Source organism: Bos mutus, chromosome 5 (genome assembly GCF_027580195.1).
Source record: "Bos mutus isolate GX-2022 chromosome 5, NWIPB_WYAK_1.1, whole genome shotgun sequence".
In the NCBI taxonomy this organism is placed as follows: Eukaryota; Metazoa; Chordata; class Mammalia; order Artiodactyla; family Bovidae; genus Bos; species Bos mutus.
In genome coordinates this window covers 15,981,665-16,002,196 of record NC_091621.1, presented here as the reverse complement: position 1 = coordinate 16,002,196, position 20,532 = coordinate 15,981,665, and the positions used below count along the sequence as shown (strand labels likewise).

The 20,532-nt window shown below is 56.6% G+C and overlaps 2 protein-coding genes across 5 annotated transcripts; one reads left to right on the top strand and one right to left on the bottom strand.

The window, feature by feature from the left end:
- The first annotated feature begins 7 nt into the window (after positions 1-7).
- On the top strand, positions 8-14,088 carry STAT6 (signal transducer and activator of transcription 6). 2 transcript variants are annotated; one of them, XM_070370432.1, is made up of 22 exons: positions 8-163; positions 3,345-3,481; positions 3,893-4,031; positions 4,296-4,379; positions 4,780-4,918; positions 5,021-5,073; positions 5,246-5,394; positions 5,971-6,102; positions 6,234-6,422; positions 6,758-6,845; positions 6,971-7,093; positions 7,740-7,832; positions 8,169-8,375; positions 9,564-9,658; positions 9,755-9,891; positions 10,212-10,358; positions 10,581-10,644; positions 10,750-10,860; positions 11,401-11,493; positions 12,278-12,343; positions 12,452-12,580; positions 12,671-14,088. In XM_070370432.1, the coding sequence occupies exons 2-22, from the start codon at positions 3,366-3,368 to the stop codon at positions 12,858-12,860; spliced, it is 2,544 nt and encodes an 847-aa protein (XP_070226533.1). In that variant the 5' UTR covers positions 8-163; positions 3,345-3,365; the 3' UTR covers positions 12,861-14,088. The 2 variants fall into 2 exon arrangements, with proteins under 2 accessions (XP_070226533.1, XP_070226534.1); XM_070370433.1 differs by lacking the exon at positions 10,750-10,860.
- Positions 14,028-20,212, bottom strand: NAB2 (NGFI-A binding protein 2). 3 transcript variants are annotated; one of them, XM_005901704.3, is made up of 7 exons: positions 19,764-20,210; positions 17,437-18,310; positions 16,863-16,996; positions 16,470-16,521; positions 16,244-16,376; positions 15,852-16,043; positions 14,028-14,878 (listed from the first exon to the last, which is right to left on the bottom strand). In XM_005901704.3, exons 1-7 carry the CDS (start codon positions 19,844-19,846, stop codon positions 14,769-14,771), a joined length of 1,578 nt encoding a protein of 525 aa, XP_005901766.1. In that variant the 5' UTR covers positions 19,847-20,210; the 3' UTR covers positions 14,028-14,768. The 3 variants fall into 3 exon arrangements, with proteins under 3 accessions (XP_005901766.1, XP_070226537.1, XP_070226535.1); XM_070370436.1 differs by having other exon boundaries at positions 17,437-18,201; XM_070370434.1 differs by lacking the exon at positions 15,852-16,043 and having other exon boundaries at positions 19,764-20,212.
- Between the last annotated feature and the right edge of the window lie 320 nt (positions 20,213-20,532).

Genomic DNA, 20,532 nt, shown 5'->3' with positions numbered 1-20,532 from the left:
GGAGAGGATTGTGTGTGTGTGTGTGTGTGTGTTATTTTTGGTGGTGGTGGTGGAGGAGGGGTGTTAGCAGGGCCAGTCCTGAACCCGCTGGACAGAGCTACAGACCCATGGGGCCTGGCAGAGCCGGCTGAGAGAGGGAGACGACAACAGAGGGGTTGCCAAGGTGAGGGGATGCCTCCAAGGAGGGAGGGTGGGGGGCCTCTGACTACCAATGTGGGGGGAGGAGGGGAGTGCTTTTCAGGATCCTGCCTGGGCAGAATGGATGGTCCCTAAGAAATTGTTTCAGCTGGGGCTGGTGGCTGGTGTTACTGAGTTTCGGCAGTTTCGAAATATCAGAGGAATCTGGAGTGGGTACAGGCCCAGCACTTGCCCTGCTCCTCCCCAACATGGGTCACTTTTTCCACACACCCCATCCCCCGCAATCCAGAGACGTGTTAAGGCAGGGGAAGGAGGGCAAGGAGGTGCCCCTCTGCCCTCTGGGTTGGGGGGAAGTGGCCGCCCCTCCCTATAGAAAACTGATGGCAGGGGGCAGTGGGTCCTCCACAGACCCCTATCCGGGCCCCCCACAAAGGTTCCTCTTCAAGGGTGTGGCCAGGGGGTGAGCGTGTCCCAGAAGTAGAACCTCATGGTGCCCCAGAGGAGGGGGAATTTCCCCCTCAAAACTGCTCCACGCTTGGCCCGGCGGCGTCATGGAGTTAACCCTCCTGGTGCCTAACTGGCTCCGCCTCCCCGCGCCCCTCCCCGCCCCCGCCCCCGCACACACACTGGGCAACTCCGAGCAGCTCTTCTGACTTCTGATCCTGTGGTCCCACGATCAGAGGACTCAGGAATCTCGGGGGTTGAGGTGAAGTTTAGGCCACGAAGCGGGGCTGAGGAAGATCCTGGACTTCCCTTCCCCATGGGGAAGGGAACGCGGGCCCCGCCCCCCCAGGCCGTGGCTCCTCCCTCCCTGTCGGTGTTCAAGGGGGCTTACAGCAGAAGATGCCCCTGGCCTGGCAGGCCGATTGAGGCAGCCTGGTTATTGGGTGGGAGTGGGGGAAAGTCTGGCCCCTCGCTGTCGGAGGATGGAGTAGGGGAGATTTGAAGGCAGGGCCATGCCAGGAAGCTGGTCACTCTTCCTAATCTAGGGGATATGGAGGAAAGGGGAGCTGCCTCTGACTTAGGGATCACCTCGGTCCCCGTAGGGTAGAGATAGAGGTCAAAGGTCTGAGCACCCTGAGAAACAGGAGAGAAAGAGGGAAGAGAGGAATGGAGTCCTCCCTTGAGTTTGAAACACAAACCAAAAGGTGCCCCACCCCAAGGTGGGTGTAGAGAAAGGTCTATGAGAGGACCCTGAGCAGGAGGGGGAGGATTCTGCCTTTGGGAGAAAAGAGGTCAGGGGGATATAGGAACTGGGGAGGAGCACGGATCTCCAGAAAAGGGGCCTCTCTGTTCTCTATTCCTTTGGGAGTCCTGGGAGAGGGGAGAAGCTAACGTGCTGCAGGAGAACTTGGGGCTAACTGGGTTGAGGGAGACCTAGGGAGTTTCCACCCCCATCCTTTCTGTCATCTCTGGGAAGAGGGACGTTTTGAGAAACATGAACTGAGAGACCCCTGGGGAACCACTGGTTTACCCACTCCGCCCTGCAGTCCACCTAGATGGGGAGGCAACCACCCCCTCCCTATTCTCCTACCTCCTTGCCTCTTGCCCCCTTTCCTTCTCTTCCTTGTAGTCCTCTAGCCTCCCTGCCCCTCTTTTTTGCTTTTCTCTGAAGGCTAATTAACCTCACTTTTTCTCCTTCCTGAGTTCTCTCTACTCTTCCTCTTGCTCCATCTCCTCTTCTTCAGTTCTCCTCCCATGCCCCCCTCCTCTTGGGATTATGAGATCTGGATCCAGAAGGGATCCTAAGGGTACAGAGTGGTGGTTTATCCCCACTTGGGTTCAGATCGCTTGCAGAGTTGGAGAACCTCCTTGAGCTCAGTTTCTCTACCTGTAACAGGATGATTTTATATTTTAAAAATTGTTGCAAGATGCTAGTGAGGTAAGGCGCTCAGTGTAATGCCCTGTACATAGTAAGTGCTTAATGAATAATAGCTATTATTACTCTACCATCTTCTTCTTCCTCATCTAGCCAGGCAGTTTTCAGATTGTTTCATGGAACCCTGGAATTTTGAGGGATTTCTCTAGGGATACCTTTGGGGTCCAGAGGTGGAGAGAGGGAAGCAAGAAGTGGTAGAATTCCAGGTCTACCACACTTGATTTCAACAGAGAAATTCCAATTTTACATAACTGGCTAAAACGGTCTACTTCTTTAAAAAATTTGGAAAGTTCATACTTTACCCAAGCCTCATATTTTATAGATGAGAAGATTGAGGTCCACGGAGGGGAGGTTTCTTTTTGTTTATTTGTTTTTAAAATCTTTTGACCATGCCACAGGTCATGTGGGATCTTAGTTCCCTGATCAGGGATTTGTTCCCTTCATTGGCAGCATGGAGTCTTAGCCACTGGATCACCAGAGAAGTTCCGAGGGGAGGTTTCCTGCCAACAGAATCAGAGCTACAACCCACATTCTCTGCCTTCTCTCAGAGAGCTTTCCCTACTGCCCCATTGCCCCTGTCTTTTACCCTCTCCCCTCCCCCAACTGGCTGCAGCTCATCTCTTCCCACTCCATTATCCCCATGCCTACTGTTGAAGAAAATACCTTGTTTCAGGCTTTGGCCAAAGAGGTTCCTGGTTTGATATAGTCTGGCTGAGAGTTGTGGTGCTGATGGTCTCTGAAAGGGCTGTCTATGGGAGGTCCTTGCTGCTGTTGCTGCTGCTGCTGCGTCGCTTTAGTCGTGTCCGACTCTGTGTGACCCCATAGGTGGCAGCCAACCAGGCTTCCCGTCCCTGGGATTCTCCAGGAAAGAACATTGGAGTGGGTTGCCATTTCCTTCTCCAATGCATGTAAATGAAAAGTGAAAGTGAAGTCGCTCAGTCGTGTCCAACTCTAGCGACCCCATGGACTGCAGCCTACCAGGCTCCTCCATCCATGGGGTTTTCTAGGCAAAAGTACTGGAGTGGGGTGCCATTGCCTTCTCCTGGGAGGTCCTTGGCTGCCCGCAAAGGTCAACTTCCAAATAACCTTGTTCTTTTTCTTCAGTGTTAATGTCAGTCGCTCAGTCATGTCCGAGTCTCACAACCCCATGCACTGTAGTCCACCAAGCTCCTCTGTCTGTGGAATTCTTCAGGCAAGAATACTAGGGTGGCTTTGCCATTCCTTTCTCTAGGAGATCTTCCTGACTCAGGAATCAAACCCAGGTCTCCTGCATTGCAGGCAGATTCTTTACTTTCTGAACTACCAGGGAAGCCCTCTTTTTCTTCAGGCACCCTCCAAACCCCAGATCATGTCTCTGTGGGGTCTGGTCTCCAAAATGCCCCCAGAAAAACTGCAGCGGCTCTATGTCGACTTTCCTCAACACCTGCGGCATCTCCTGGGTGACTGGCTGGAGAACCAGCCCTGGTGAGTCCTGGCTTCCCCCCATCAGTCCCCCAGGGCCTCCCCCACCTACCTGCCTTCTCATTAGGTTTTATTCATCCCATTTTGAGACTTGGGACTCATTATTGTACATGCAGTGGTCCAGATTTAGCCGGGAGTCTGTACCGCATCAACCAGACTACGGCGTGTTGACATATGGAGTTCCTCACCCCCTTAGGAACCTGAGCCAAAGAGGAGGGAGGTCAGAGCTGGGCCAAGGGCACCACCCACAACAGCTGGAAAATTGGGGAACAAGGGGCACAGCTGAGGACTACGGAGGGCCTGGATGGAGGATAAGAGGAGGAAGGAGCTGCTGAGCTGTTTGCTGTGGGGTGAAGGGGCAGTACAGTCGAGGAAGCCCTGACCTGAGGTGGCCTCATCCTGATCTTCCTGCAGGGAATTCCTTGTCGGCTCAGACACCTTCTGCTGCAACATGGCCAGCGCCCTACTTTCTGCCACTGTCCAGCGCCTTCAGGCCTCAGCCGGAGAGCAGGGGGAGGGGAACACCATCTTGCAACACATCAGCACTCTGGAGGTGGGGGCAGGAGGGAGGGGACAGGGCCAGGGTGGGGCCTGGAGCTGGGGTGAGCATTGGATGCTGGAAGGGAATTGGTATTCCTCTGGTTAGCTGTTAGCTAGCAGGCAAATTAGATTCTAAAAGCATGCAAATGCATGCAAACTTCTGGAGTCTATGATTGTGCAGCCTTTTAGTTCATGTGTGAATGGGGAGGGGGATTGGTGAGGGAGAATGACATGGGTAAGAGCAAGGCTAACCCCATCTACCACTCTTCATTTCTAGACCATTTATCAGAGGGACCCCCTGAAGCTGGTGGCCACTTGCAGACACATACTTCAAGGTGAAAAAAAAGCTGTTATGGAGCAGGTATTGTGATACCCCACCTCCCACCCCAACTCAACCCCTGGGAACTTTAGCCTGAGCCATGAGAAACTAGAAGGGATTTGAACTTCAGGAAAAGCTCAGTGTTCTAGGTCCAAGATGATCAAAGGAGGTTCCTGGGGTCAGAGTGAGCCCCAAGTTAAGCTCAGAGAAGCTTCCAATGAGGAACTGAGGGTAGTGAGAGGTCTGGGGCAAGTGATACAGAGCTGTTATCTCCAGAAGATTCCAAAATGTCAGGAAGAACTGTCAAGGAAGAGAAAGGAGCGAGACAAGGGAAGTGGTCTATTTTCTGCAGAGCATGGCAGTGGGCACCCCTTTAGGGAGTGGAGGCTGAGGGAAGAGGGATGGACAGAGTGTTTCACCTGTTGCCTGTCCTTCCTTGCAGTTCCACCACCTGCCAATGTCCTTCCACTGGAAGCAGGAGGAACTCAAGTTTAACACAGTCCTACGGAGGCTGCAGCACCGGGCCGGGGAGACCCGCCTTCTCCGGGAGGCCCTGCAGCCTGGAGCTGAGGCTGGCCAAGGTGGGATTCTGGGGAGTGTGTGGGAGTGACCCCCTCTTGGATCTCAACCCTGATTGAACCTCTTAAATATATCTGCACCCCGATTTTTGCCCCTACCCTCAGTGTCTTTGCACAGCTTGATAGAAACGCCTACCAACGGGACTGGGCCAAGTGAGGTGAGTAATGGACTGAGATGTGGAGACTGAGCTCAAAGTGCAGACTTTGAGGGTCTCAGATCTGTGGAGGGATGGTGAGTAGACCTCTGAGAGGTGAGAAAGGGAGGCTTACTCTCCAGAGCTGGGCAAAGAGGAAGCATGTGGCTCCGGCTCAGGCCCCACCTGCCCACAGGCCCTGGTCACGCTGCTGCAGGAGACTGTTGGTGAGCTGGAAGCTGCTCAGGCTCTGGTGCTGAAGAGGATCCAGATATGGAAGCGGCAACAGCAGCTGGCAGGGAATGGTGCACCCTTTGAGGAGAGCCTGGCTCCACTACAAGAGAGGTGGGGAAGGGCTGACAGGGAAGCGGGATGCGCTGGGGGTGGACATCTGCTCTCCCTGCTGGAGGTGTGAGAGAGAGAAACCAGGCCAGAGGGTCTCGGGGTGGGCCAAGACTTGGAGAAGCCAGTTCCAGCAGAGCCACCCATACTGTTGTTCAGGTCATGTCTTGCACACATGCACCAGGCTGACTCGGCATGAGCAGGCATTCCTCCAATCTATACTTTTCTCTTCGAGCTCCATGCCCAGAGGGCTGGGAAGTCCTTTTCGTTTATTGGCAGGGTATCTTTCAATATGCGCAAAAGCATCGTGCTTGCTGGCCTCAGACCTGGGTATCAGACCCCTGGGGAAAGGGCAGCTCGTTTCAACAGAGCTTCCAGGCACTAAGCGGGAACCTTGCCCCAGAGCCAAGGCGCGTCCCACCACCCCTTCAGCCCCAGTGCCTTGCTGTCACACCCACTGCTCATCCCTAACCCTCCACACACACTATCCTGCTTTCTTCCTGGGTTGAGGGGTGAGGGGCGGTCTGGGCCGGGAGCAGGCTGGAAGACTGCGCCCCCTGACCACGGTCCTGGCCCCAGGTGTGAGAGCCTGGTGGACATTTATTCCCAGCTGCAGCAGGAGGTGGGGGCAGCTGGTGGGGAGCTTGATCCCAAGACCCGGGCAGCGCTGATTAGCCGACTGGATGAAGTCCTGCGCACACTCGTCACCAGGTATGAGCCCCCCTGCCTGGTGGAGAGCAGACCCCAAGGAAACAGGAGGGTCAGAGTTGTGGTGGGGGGGGGCAGTGGCGCCCAGAGGGACCCAGCTGTTCACTTCCCTGTGTCTTCCTTACTCCTCCCAGCTCTTTCCTGGTGGAAAAGCAGCCCCCCCAGGTTCTGAAGACTCAGACCAAGTTCCAGGCCGGAGTTCGATTCCTGCTGGGCCTGAGGTTCCTGGGGGCCCCAGCCAAGCCTCCGCTGGTCAGGGCCGACATGGTCACGGAGAAGCAGGCGAGGGAGCTGAGCATGCCCCAGGGGCCCGGAGCTGGAGCGTAAGCTGGGGCTGGAGAGGGCCTGAGTGGGAGATGGAGGCCAGAGGGGCCTGGGAGACCGGCACAGCGAAGGGGGCTGGGTGATGATGGGGAGGCAGGGCCATGGGGTATGGGGGCCCTGTATAACAGTCAAGCGAGAGGAAGGGGAGGGACCCACCAGTGCTGGAATGGGGTGGAAGCGTCCTGATTTGGCTAAGATGGGGGTTTCTCCCTCAAGAACCCAAGTAGGGAGATAGAGATTAGGGACCAATAGTCTAGGCCATTCACCTGTGGACTCAAGCTCCTGCCACTCCTGGGCCAATCGGGATGAGCCCCTCTCTGACTTGCCCTGGCAGAGAAAGCACCGGAGAAATCATCAACAACACCGTGCCCCTGGAGAACAGCATTCCTGGGAACTGCTGCTCTGCGCTGTTCAAGAACCTGGTGAGAGGCCTTTGGGGAGCAGTGGGTGGGCGTCCTCAGGCCAGGCAAGTGTCCTCGAGAGGGTGTGGGGAGCCCAGGAGAAGCAGTTTCTGCCTTCATCCTCCTCGCTCTCACCCCTCCCCCAGCTTCTGAAGAAAATCAAGCGGTGTGAGCGGAAGGGCACCGAGTCTGTCACCGAGGAGAAGTGCGCTGTGCTCTTCTCCACCAGCCTCACGCTTGGCCCTAACAAACTCCCCATCCAGCTCCAGGTGAGCTTGGGTCCCAGGTGCCCTGGCCACACACGGAGGCCTGGATCCTCATTCCTCATGAATGCCCTGTACCCTGTGGGTCTGGGGTTCACGCATGTTGGGGCTCCAGTGGGAGTGGGGAGGACGAGAACTCAAGTGCACACTCCAGGGAATGACGGTGTGTGTTATTGCATATGGCCCTGTGGGACTGTGTCCCAGTTTTTGCAATAAGAACTATTTTCCTTAGCCATGCCAGTGGCTAAGGCATTGAAGCACTTTTCTTAGACCAGGGCACTGTTTTAAGTCATACGCATGCACACACACACAGGGTTTGCACAGTTAACATTATGAGGGAGTTATTCTTACTAGCCTCATTTTACAGATGAGAACACTGAAACACAGAGATTGAGTACTTAGCCTGGGTCACACAGCTCCTGAATGTTGGAGCTGGTATTTGAAACCTGGAGGTCTGACTCCATAGCACTGACTCCTCACCACGTCTCAGCAGGGAGGCCATAATTCAGCTTCAGAAAGCACTCATTCACACACCACGAATTTTTAACTGTGTGGTGGGAGTTCAGGAGCTTCCGGGCATCCTTAGAGCCAGCCCTCTGCAGAGGCCCCTTGTCCCCCAGTACCAAGAGCTCCCTTTCCTCACCCGCTTCAGGCCCTGTCTCTGCCCCTGGTGGTCATCGTCCATGGCAACCAAGACAATAATGCCAAAGCCACCATCCTGTGGGACAATGCCTTCTCTGAGATGGTGAGACAAGACCCGGAGTTGGGGGGAGGAGGGGCTATAACCTGGCGGGTGGGTGCAGGCTGGTGGGGTGGCTGGTATGTCCACATGAGAGTGACCATAACTCCTTCTCATAGACTTTGTTTCTGTCCTTCTGACCTCCTTTCGTGCCAATCTTAACACCGATTCTGTGGTAGCACCTTAGACTACTGTTGGAAAAGCACCATTTTTCTTGGGCAGACTCAGGGGGACAAGGCTGGGGAGGAACAGTCTTGGGGAGAGGGGGAGGATGCAGGCCCTTCTGACGAGGAATGGCTATGTCAGCCTGAGGCTCCCTCACCTTCTCCCCTCCCCTCCCAGGACCGCGTGCCCTTTGTGGTGGCTGAGCGGGTGCCCTGGGAGAAGATGTGTGAAACTCTGAACCTCAAGTTCATGGCTGAAGTGGGGACCAACCGGGGGTTACTCCCAGAGCACTTCCTCTTCCTGGCCCAGAAGATCTTCAATGACAACAGCCTCAGTATGGAGGCCTTCCAGCACCGTTCTGTGTCCTGGTCACAGTTCAACAAGGTCATTCCCTTGCCCTTTGGACCTCCCGCCCCCAAGCACTTCATCCCTGGGGCACTCAGGGCCACCCCAACCTCTGCCCAGGGACCAACCACTAGGATTTTCACAGTGCCCTGCCATGTTCATCAGGAGGGCCTCTGCCCTGGCCCAGGCAGGAAAACCCCTTGGCTCTCTGGCATCCCCCTAGTTTTTGTCTGGGGGCCCTCTGTCTTCCCTTTTGCTAGTGATTTGCATGACTCACCCAGACTGTGTGTAAACACAGCTTTGATTCAAAATGACTTTGACCCATTGGGAAAATAGTTCTTATTGTAAAAACCAGGACAAAATCCCACAGGGACAAATGCAATAACACCAGCGACCATGCGTTGACAGTTTAGGATATGCCAGATTGTACTTGAGCACTATATGTATGCTATCTCACTTAATCATCACAATAGCTCTTTAAGGTAGGTACTATTACACCCATTTTATAGAGGATGAACCGGCTCAGAGATGTTAAGTAGTTTCTCCAAGGCCTCCCAGTAAGTGAGGCCATATTTCTGACTCTTGATTTTAGCTACCACATTTTACTGCCCCCAAAATAAGGTGGCTCAGGACTGGATCTGTTACAAAAACAGGAAAAAATGGAGGTCTGAGTGTCTTGGTTGAAGATCAGCTGAATCAATGCTGTCATGTACTGATCTCTTTTTTAAAAAAGGAAGAAAGAAAAGCCCACACGACCAGAGGATGTGTTAGCAAAGGGAACAGGACACTTACATCCTGCAAGCTGCCTTCTCTGGACACCACTTCCGCCAGGCCTCATTCAGGAGGGGGTGGAGCACAGTGGTTATGAGGGGGCCCAGCCCAGACTTCCTGGACTAAATCCCAGCTCTGCTTTTCACTGGTTGTGTAAGAAGCAAGTTATTTGATCTTTCTAGGCTTTCATTTCTTCATCTGTAAGATGGGATACTCATGGGATCTTCATCCATAGATGTGTAAAGATCGGATACAGTAATTTATGGCAAGAGCTTGGACTAGTGCCTGGCACATGGGAAGCTTGAGTGTGGCCATTGTCGTTGATGGGGTCTCAGGTGCAGAGTGGTCCCTCAGTCTTGTGACTCTGTTGTGTCGGTACTCACAGCCCAGTGGCTGGCCTAGCCAGGCTCCCGCTCTGGCCCTCTTGTGCTCACACCGGCTCCCCTCTCCCCACAGGAGATCCTGCTGGGTCGTGGCTTCACCTTTTGGCAGTGGTTTGATGGTGTCCTGGATCTCACCAAACGCTGTCTCCGGAGCTACTGGTCAGACCGGTGAGTCCCTGCCCCAGGTAACCTGAGGATCTGGGCCTCCAGATCCTGCTCCACACACTACGCCCCCACCCACAACCTCTCCTTCATCCTGGCCAGGTTGATCATTGGCTTCATCAGCAAACAGTACGTCACTAGCCTTCTTCTCAACGAGCCTGATGGAACCTTCCTCCTTCGGTTCAGTGACTCAGAGATTGGGGGCATCACCATTGCCCACGTCATCCGAGGCCAGGATGGTGAGGTCACCCCAGCCAGTCCTCTGCCTCTGTGCCTGTGCCCTCAGGGGTTTCTTCTGAGAAAGGTCCTGGCCTTCTTTGATGCCAACCGTGATCTTCAGGAAGTTCTTCCTTAGGTTCAACTTCTCTTCTTCCTTCTGTGGCCTAAACTTCTACCTTCTCACTTGGAGTTTGGTGGGAATGGGGACTGGTGGGACCCTCACACCAGCTCCTCCTCTCCTTACCTTGGTAGATTGAGAATGAGTCCAACCATCGGGGTAGGTTGGGGAAGGGGAAGTAAGTCTGGACAGAGGGGACTCATGGCCTCATTCCTTATGTAGGCTCCCCACAGATAGAGAATATCCAGCCATTCTCTGCCAAAGACCTGTCCATTCGCTCACTTGGGGACCGAATCCGGGACCTCGCTCAGCTCAAAAACCTCTACCCCAAGAAACCCAAGGATGAGGCTTTCCGGAGCCACTACAAACGTGAGCTGTGAGCCGGGGCTGGCAGCTCTGACTCCTTCTGTGGTCCGCCTCCTCCCTGCTCCTGGTTGCCCCCACCCCACCTGCTGTGTGTCATCCCTGACTTCTTCCTCCATTGTCATTTCCCTGCTTCTGGACCCGCCCATCATCCATGCTCACCTTTTCCAGCTCCCTTCCTCCCTAACCCGGAAGCATTCCATGGCTCTCCTTTCCTCCCCACAATAGCTGAGCAGATGGGTAAGGATGGCAGGGGTTATGTCCCAGCTACAATCAAGATGACTGTGGAAAGGTGAGTGTGCTGGTGTGGATGGAGGGCAGGGTTGATACTTATTTGTAAGCAGGAAGTGTGGCATCAACCCCTGGTCAGTCACACATGCCTCCTCCCCTCCTCCAGGGACCAGCCACTTCCCACCCCAGAGCCCCAAATGCCTACCATGGTGCCCTCTTATGATCTTGGAATGGCCCCTGATTCCTCCATGAACCTGCAGCTCGGCCCAGATATGGTGTAAGAAGCTTGAGAGATAGAACTGGGAGTGATCTGTGCCAGCAGGCATTCAGCATGGGCATGGGGAGAGTTGGCACTGGGGGTTGAAGTAGGGAATTTCCTTTGCTTGAAAGGGATCCCCCAACTTTCTTTTAAAAATAGAATTTTAAAAACCTATTTTATTTTTGGCTCTGCTGGGTCTTCCTTGCTGTGCAGGCTTTTTCTCTAGTTGAGGCGAGTGGGGGCTACTCTTTAGTTGCGGTGCGCAGGTTTCTCATGGCAGTGACTTTTCTTGTTGCAGAGCGTGGGCTCTAGGGCTAATGGGCTTCAGCAGTTGCAGCTTCTGGGCTCTAGAGCATAGGCTCAGTAGTTGTGGTGCACAGGTTTAGTTGTTCCATGGCACGTGGGATCTTCTTGCAACAGGAATCAAACCCATGTCTCCTGCATTGGCAGGTGGATTCTTTACCATTGAGCCCCCAGGGAAGCCCCAGGATTCCTGGGTAGGGGGTTGGGAGTGTCCAGGAGAAGGGCTGGCCTCAGGAGTCTGCTTTCTTTCCCTAGGCCCCAAGTGTACCCACCACGCTCTCACTCCATCCCCTCATATCCAGCCCTCCCCCGGGAAGAATCAGTCAATATGTTGCCAGCCTTCCAGGAGTAAGTGGGGTCACCTCTGGGGAATGGGTTGGGTCACCCCCTGCAGTGGGGATTGGCACTTGTATTTGTGAAGAGAGGCTCTTCAATGAGAAAAGGGTGGCACAAAGCCAATGCCTGTGTCTCTTCTGTCCACTCCATTGAGGTGTTAATAGTTAAGATCCGGGTTCAAATTCCAGCTCCACCACTTGCTGACTTTGGGCAAGTTACTTAACTCTAATGCCTCATCTGTAAAATGGAATAATGATGATAATAATACCTGCTTCACAGGATTATTGTGAAGGTTAATTTGAGTTAGTAATATGTATAAAGCTAAACATAGAACCCAGCTCCTGGTAAGAGCTATGCAAGTATTAGTATTCTCTCTCCTGCCTCCTAAACCTACTGTCCTTTTTCTGTTACCTTGATTTGTATATATTTATCATTCTGGCCTGGAAGTGGAATAGACATTTTTGTTCTCCAGGTAGCACTCAGGTGTTTACTGACTCTCAGTCAAAGCAGGACATCTTCCCCCCATAGGAGTTGAGGTAGAGGTGGGATCGTAGAACCAGCAGAGTTCAGAAATTAGCTAATGTATCCTTCCTCTGTCCCCCGCTTCAGTCCCCAGTGCATATAATAACATTTATACAGAGAAGAGGACCAAATTCACAGGTAGAAATGACTTGCCCAAGGTGATACCATCAGGATGAGGAACTGGAAATAGTTTCCTTACTCAATGGGCTTGACTTTGCAACAGCTGCCCTGGACCAGCTTTCCTTTAACTGTACCCTCCTCTTCCTGCTTCCAGACCTCACCTGCCGATGCCTCCCAACCTGAGCCAGATGAGCCTGCCCTTTGACCAACCTCACCCGCAGTGAGTGACCACCCCCGCCCCCATCCTGAGCTCAAGCTCCTCATTCATTCCCAGCCTCAACCCCACCCTGACCCCCCACCACCTCATTTACTTCTCTGGGGCTGGCAGGGGCCTGCTGCCGTGCCCACCTCAGGATCATGCTGTGTCCAGCCCTGAGCCCTTGCTCTGCTCAGACGTGACCATGGCAGAAGACAGCTGCCTGAACCAGCCGGTGGGAGGGTTCCCTCAAGGCACCTGGTGAGTGTCAGCCTGGGGGTGGAGGCTGGGTGGGGGGTTGAGGTGTGGGTACCATGCCTATCCCACTGCTTCTCCACTTCCTCTCTGCAGGGTCCGTGAAGACATGTTCCCGCCCTTGTTGCCTCCCACTGAACAGGACCTTACCAAGCTTCTCTTGGAGGGACAAGGGGAGTCAGGGGGAGGGTCCTTGGGACCCCAACCCCTCCTGCAGCCCTCCCCCTATGGGCAGTCTGGGATCTCAATGTCCCACCTGGACCTAAGAGCTAACCCCAGTTGGTGATCCCAGCTGGAGACGGAGCCCAGAGAGACCGCTCTCCTGCCCCCACGGGCCTGCTCTGGGCATCTGCCCCTGCTCCTGCCCAACAGCAGAGAGGGAGGGTGTGTCCTCCTCTCCCCACCCACTCCCTGCTCAGGAGGAAAAGACTGCCAGGAGAAGGTACACTGGGTGGAACATACCTACTCCTTCCCTTCCAACACACCCCTGCCCTCTCCCTTCCAGATAGTGGAAGGGAAATTCAGGTTCCAAGTGAGACACGCCCCAACATGACTGCACAGGCAGTGCACACGCATGTGTGTGCGCGTGCACGCACATACACACATACACACACACATACCCACACACAGAGCTCTCCTTGGAAGATGGCACTCAGCAGGAAGAGGGCTGGACAAGAGCACAGGTGCGGGCAAGAGGGGGATTTCTCCGCCTGCCCCAAGCCAGGGCTCACCACTCACTGGTGGAAACACGCACGCACGCACACATCTGTTCCACAGACTGAGGATGGCTGTATGGGCTTAGGCCCCAGCCCTGGAGAGATGGGAAGCAGTTCAGGAGACCCTGGGAGGGAGGTGGGGTGGGGTCTGTACATTTGGTAACAGATGTGGCTTTTGCCCAGATTAAAAAAAAAGTCCCAACCAGCTCCAGATTCTTGTCAGTCAACTGGAGACTTCAGGATACGTGTGTGAGATTGTGCAGAAGTACAAGGGCTGAGTCTGTGTACAGCCAGGTGAAAGCGCATGCACTTGGGACATGTAATATATGGATGTCACACATGTTAGTTGTATGGCTTCATAGAACATTGATCTCTCTGACTTTGCCTGTGTGACAACACAAGTTAGCAAGTATGAGATACTGCACACAAGGCCCCAGCAAGTATGCTGGCCTCTCGGACATATGCTAACCCAAATGTACTCAGTTCTGGGTGTGATTGTGCCCACGTGGGTCTATGTGGCTGCGACATCTGCATATCAGGCTGTAGCTTTGGTGGCTCCCCACCCCCAGTCCTGCCCAGAGGCAGAGTGTGAATTTGGGGTCCAGACTCAGGTGTGTGGTCCCCTTGATGTACTGGGGGCCCTACCTGCTGCTGCTTTTCTATTTCCCCCACCCACTGCCAGCTTCCCTCCACCTTCCCACCCCATGCCAACCTTTCTCCATCTTGGGGGTCAGAGATCCTAAGCCATAAAATAAATTTTATTTCAAAATAACAAAATAAATAATCTACTGTACACGATCTGAAAAGAAAGACGCTCTAACTGCTCAGACAGGTGCTGCGGCCCAGCCCCCAGCTGAGGGAGACCCTGAGTCCACCCAGGCCTCCCGAGGGGGCCGGTGAAGGGGACCCCACACCCCCTAGAGAGGGCAAGAAGGAGAGAACGCTGAGGACTTGGGGGGGGAGATGGGGGTTGGGGGGCAAACTGCAGCACTTGTTAAATTAAAGAAACAAACTAGAAGCACAAAAATGGGGGGGTAGAGGGGGAGGAGCATGTCCAGTGTTCCAAGGCCCCCAGATCTGGGGGAAAATGTTTCTATTTTTAGCTGCTGGACCCTCCCAGAGAAGTCCCCCTTTCCCCCATGTCCAAACTGAGTCCAACTGCTCATGTCACTGGTTCAAACTAGAGAGAATGGGAGTGTGCTGTGTAGGGGAAGGGGGACCCCAAGTGCCCTGGGGGCAGAGTTCTCGCCTCCTTGCTCTAGGCAAGGGGGAGGGGGCGCCATGCTCCCTCCCTGTGTCCTCTGGCCAGGCCCCTGCTCGTTATTGCTTGAAGCCCCATAGTCCTATGCCCATGGGGCAGTGGGGGGAGGGAGGAGAAGGGCAGGGGAAGGATCCAGGGTCGTGATTAGAAGCCAGGGTGAGAGTAGAGGGGTCTATATGAGCCAGAAGCCTGGGGTCTGAGGACGCCAGTCCGCCCCTCACTGCCGGCTGGCCTCAGCCTCCACTTTCACGCTGTTCCTCCGACCTTCCACCAGCGCAGGATGCGGTCCTGGGGCCGGGCATCGGTCCAGAAGCCCCTCCTCGAACTCTGCAGGGAGAAGGGCCAGGTCAGGCGGCTGTTGCACATAGAGGTGGCTGAACACAGAGGCAGGGGCGGAGAAGGCTGCGGGGATGAGCTTGGTTTACTGACTCCGGCCCACTTCCTGTCCGGGGCGGGGCCGGGGTTCCATACCCAAGCGTGTGCGCCCCCGACTCTTTCTGGCTGTGTGTAGCTCTATGTCTCTGTGTGTGTGTGTCTCTCCTTCTCTGTCTCTGCCGCCTCCGTTCTGCTGGAATTTCTGGTTCTGTCGGAGCTGTGGGGGCGGCTTGGCTCTGACCTCTCCCCCTCCCCCCCTTCCCAGGCTCTGCCACCCCCACTCTTCCCTGGCCTCCTCCCAGGCCCCACCCACCTTGCCGGGCCCCCCAAGTTTCTTAGAAGCCAAAACAGGGGGAACGCAGGAAGTCGGCCTCCCAGCTCCTCCTCCAAGAAGAGCCCCCCTCTTTCAGTCCCCACCCCCACTTCCCACCCACGCACAGTTTAAAAATACCAAGTTAGGGTTGGTGGCTTTGTCTGCTGCGTCACTCTCAGCCCAGCCGATGCCCGGCCCTCTCTGCCGGCCTACTTGCCTGCCCCCCTCCCCATCCACACACAAAGCCTCCCCCTTCCCCTTCGGGCTCTTCCAATTCCAAGCTGGCAACCCCACTCCAGCTCCTCGCCTGCTCCACCCTCTTGCATTGGCACAACTTCCAGCCAAGCTTCCATTCTTGGTGGCTCTCCTCTTCCTGCTCCCCTTTGTCCCCCATTCTGTCTCCCTGCTCCCCTAGTTCCCCCCTCACAGATTAGGGTTGGACTCTCACTACTGGGAATAGCCCTGCAGGGTCCCTCCTCTGCAACTAAAGGCCTGGCTGGCTGGAGCCCCACCATCCTGCCCTCCTCCTCCCAGCTGGCCCCAGGACACCAGGATTGCTGTGTAGGGCCTGGGTAGTGGGGTGCCTGGGGACAGCACTGCTGGCTGCCTCACCTGCGAGAGGTGGCTTCGCAGGCACACAGGGGCTGAGGCGGCCCACGCGGTCGTGGGAGACGAGGCGGGCTAGCCGCAGCCCCTCATCCATCAGTGTCTGCTGCAGGATGTGGCGGCTCCACAGCCCGTGGGCTGGCAATGCCAGAGGCAGGTCAGCAGGGGGCGGCGTCAGCCTTGGACATGACCCCACAGCTGCGGGCATGGGCACGGGTCAGGTAACGGGCCACAGCAACAGAACCCCCACCCTCAACCACACAGCCAGGCCCATAGGCCCAGGTCCACTGGCTCCTATCCGGCCAGGCCTCCCAACCCCACTCCAGGCAGTTGCCTCCTGGTGCCCTCCTCCCGTGCCCTCTACCCCCACAGTAAGAAGGGCTGTGATGCACACTCACCCTGCAAGTGCCCATCCAGGCTCTCCCCAGACAGACTGGCGCTGTCCTCCTCCAGGCTGGGGCGGAATGGGGGAGCATAGGATTCAGGGCCGGGAGGAGGCTGCTGGATTTCAGAGTGACTTTGTTCTCCAACCTGTGGATGCCCCAAATAAGGAAATGAGGACTGGGAAGGGAGTGGGCTGGGGATGGCTGCCCTAACCCCCGATGTTTACCCTGGAAAACCCACCTCTTGTTTCAGTTTCTTCAGTGGGGGGCCTCCCAGTTCTTCAGGGTGGAGCCTGCAAAGATTGAGAGGAACAAGGACAGTGAGGCTGGGGAGAGACACGTGGCAGACACAGAATCTAAAATGCATTGTTTCCAGAATCTGGAAAGAGTCTAGCTAAGCAGGTGTATCCAGCTTAGGTGCCATTCCTGCAGGGGGCGAGGGGGTCTGAGATGGATGGGAGGGGGCCAGACCTCAGACAAGTGGAAAAGGGGCTGGACCTCACACATGTGGACTTGGTCAAAGCAAGGCAGGTGGGAAGCAGGATGAAAGGCACCTGAACGGGAAGGCAGGATGTGACCCAGCTCCTAGGCACAAGAATCTGATCGAGGAAGAACCTAGAGAAGGGGGTCTCACCTGGAACCCTTCAAGGAGGACAGGTAGGTGCTCTCTCGGGCCACTTGGCGGGACAGGGAGAAGAGTTCCACCCTCCGCAGTAAGAGGGTGTTGTCCCTCATGCAGAACTGGGCAGCAGCCTCGTTGATGGTCAGCTGTGAAGAGGACCACCAGAGCAGTCAGAATCCTGACTCACCCACTACCTTGCCCAGACCTCCTCCCTCCCCTTCTCCATCAGACAAATGAGACCATCCATGAGATGCTTGGTTGGGTTTCTGACACTACCAGGAGTTTCCTGGGGGAGGAAGACAGAGGGCAGCACCCAGAGCTTCCTATGAATGCCAGGGGCCTCCTCCAATCCTGTGGGGTCCTGGGTGGCATGGAACTGGACAGTTGGGCTTTTGCCTGTGTGTCTGCATCCCCCTCAGTTGAGCAGGGAGGCACAGCAGCAGCTGGGGTTGGTGGAGGAGGGGATCAGGACTTTGGGTCCTGTTTATGGGGCAATGAAACAGACTCGCCAAATGTGAGGATTCTCAGAGGTAAGCAGGTCAAGCTCTAGATGTCCCAGGCAATCCTGGCAGGCTGGGGTCCTCACCTCGTGCAGGCTGAGCTGCTTGCCCTCCCGCCGCTTGGAGTCAAAGCGGCCATAGATGATGCTGTATTTGCGGATCTCCTCTTCCTTCTGGCTGTCATTATCGTCCATCTCAAAGATGTGGCCCACGCTCCGTGCCAGCTTCTTGTTCAGCTTCAGCAGGGATGTCACCTCCCCAGCATCCCCTCTTGGGAAGCTTCGGAAGATCCTCTCCACGCTCTCCACCACCATGCGCACCATCTCTGGCTCCAGTCGATCCGGACCACCCCCAGTCCCAGCTGCTGCCAGCCCCCCAGCCCCAGTCCCCTCAGGGCCGCCTCCCCCTGCCGGTGGGGAAAATGGGGGTGAGCCAGCCTCCTCTTCTCCTCCTGCCCCGACATCGGACTCTGGAGTGCTCCGGCCTGGCCAGATCCGGGGGTCCCCCGCCCCAGGTCCCCCAGGCAATGGTGACAGCTTCTCTCCAAGTTCAAGGGGGCTCTTGGGGCTAAAACTGCGGGCACTGCCCGCCTTTTCCCCCGGGCTGCCATGCCCATTGCTCATGCTCCCTTTCCGGGTCCCCGCCGTCTCAGAGATCTTGAAGAGTGGGATGCTGGAGACAGGCACCGCAGGCACGGGCTGGCTGAAAAGCCCTGGGTTGGTGGCCCACTCTCTCAGTGCCTTCTGCAGGCGTCGGACGTGGAGGGGCTTAGTGGCCATGCCCACGAGCGCCATGATCTCCAGGAACTCCTCCTCCCCCGCCTCGCACAGCTGCTGCACGTCGTCCCCTCCCTGCTGGATGAAGGTCTCGTAGTAGGAAAGAAGGTTGGCGCGCTGCAGGACCCGGTACAGCTGCAGCTCCCCCAGGGTCCGAGGCAGGGCCATGGCTCGGGAACTGGGCCTGGGAAGGAGGCGCACAAGGTGGGGGGGGGCAGTAAGTGCAAGTTCCCTGCTGGGTACCAACCCACCCTCACAATTGTCTTCTCTTTCCTGCCTGCTTCTCTTCCCCTCTTTTGAATGCTCTCTCTGCTGAGACTTGAGCACAGACTAGGCGAACCAGCCACTGCTCAGAAGCAGTGCTATCCCAGACTGGCTAGAAGTACCAGAAGCCAGACTGGTCTTTGTGGGAGTCAAAGGCTCCAAGCTCCCCTATCCTCAGCTTTTACTTTTGTGATCTCGGGCAAGGAGACCATGAGTATGAGGCCAGTCAGTACACCCTTGGATTAGCTGGACCAATGTCTCTTCCAGAACACCATCCTCACCTTCCACCCTACACACCTAGCCGTCTTAACAATACAAAGTTAATGAACATAGGATCCTTGTCCTCCCTACAGGGGAAACTAGGACCACTGCTGGCCAGCTTTATTCCCTGGTGGCATCCTGCTCATGTGGCTGAGCAGGAGAGGTGTGGCCCCTTCCCCTGCACTTTCTCACTGTGAGCCAGGCAGACCATCCATCCTCTGCTCCCTTTTCCCATCCCTGCTCAGCTTTTCCCACGGCTTAGGCATTCTTTGCACCTTCTTGCTCTCTCTCCCCAGGACCTCCCCTACCTTCCAGACTGCCCAGGGCCCCTCAGTTGGTCCCTCTCCCAGCAGTGACCTTCCCATCTGCTCCATAGGTAGAGCCATCCCTTCAGCTCAGGCACGGGGGAAAGGAGGGGTGCCTCAATTGTTCTGCTCTGGGGCCCGGTCCGCCCCCACACACTCCCACAGTGGTAGCGTCTGTGGGCGAAAACCGCCGGGGGGGCCTCCCGCCTACCCTTCTCTCCTTCATTTTTCCACCCACATCTTTAAGTGTTGTGGGGGAGCGATTCAAGGCCTCTTGAGGGAGGGGTTGTACATCGAAACTCCCCTCCTCACTCTGTAAATAAAGCTACAGAAATGAACAGACGCCTAAGGCTTGCCCCGCTTCTGCAAAGCTCCTCTGATGCTCTCTTGGTTCAAAGGCGCCGGCTGATCCCGGATCCCGGAGCCGCGCGCTCGGTACCAATGACGCGCTGAGCCAGCTGAGCGGCCCTCCGCCGGCTCTATTGTCAGCTAGAGCCCCAAGGCTTCCCCTGCCGCCTGGGAGCCCCCACATTCTTTGCAGGGGGCTCACATGCCAGGTCATGCCCCCAAAATAAACGGGCGATGGAGAATTAGGTACTATTCTTTCTCTAGTCTTTCCAGTTGCATCAGATCTCTGTCTGCTCCCTGGGCCCCCTAATTCGAAGACGCACCCCCTTTCCGTCAGTCTCCACCCCCCACCCCCGTCCCGCTTCCCCTCGTCCTCTCCTCGACCTCCGCCCTCCGGACCCCTCTCCCGAGTCCAGCTCCACCCATCTCCACTCCCCGCCGCTTCCTTTGCCCACTAACTTGAGTCTGGGCTGCGGGGTCCGGCGGGCGCTGTCCCCTCCGCCCGGCGGCTGCTCGGCTGTGGGGGAGGCAGCTCTGTGCATGGACGGCTGGAGACCACCCGGGGTGCCCTTCTCAGTGCCCGGCACTCAGCGCCTGGTGCGCGCTGCGCTCTTCCCCGCGCTCGAGGCCGTGTCCGCCGCTGTCCGGGCTCCGTCCCTCCCTCCACGTCTCCTCTCTCCGAGCCTCCGCGCCTCTGTCTGTGCCTCTGCCCCCCCCCCCCTCCCCGGCTGCGCTTGCCGCCTCTCCGCGCCTCCGCCCCCGCAGGACGCACGGGGAGCGAGGCCCGGCGCAGCGCTGGCTGCCGGGCGGGCGGAGGGCGTGGGCCGAGCCGGGGGCGGAGGCCGGGGGCGGGGGGCGGGCGCCCGGGCCTCTCCGCCGGGCCGGGGAGACGCCGCGGCGGAGAGACTGAGAGAGGCGGAGATGTTGGGGGGAGGGGAGGAGTGTGGAGATGGAGGCGGGGCGGGGACTCAGCCCGGGGCGCCGAGTTGGAGACTGAGGTGACCGAGGCCGGGCTGTGGAAGGCGGGCTTGGGGATCCAGCGGGCGGGGCGAGGTCGCTCCGTGCCGCCCACGCCGGATGCACAGCCGGCCTTCTCCGCGCCCACGTACCCACGTGAGCGCCCAGCCGGCGACATTCTTACTCCCACTCCCCCTTCCCCTCCGAGAGGAGAGCGGAGTTTCACAACCACGCACAGGTACACAAAGACACCGAGCAGCGCAAAGGACGG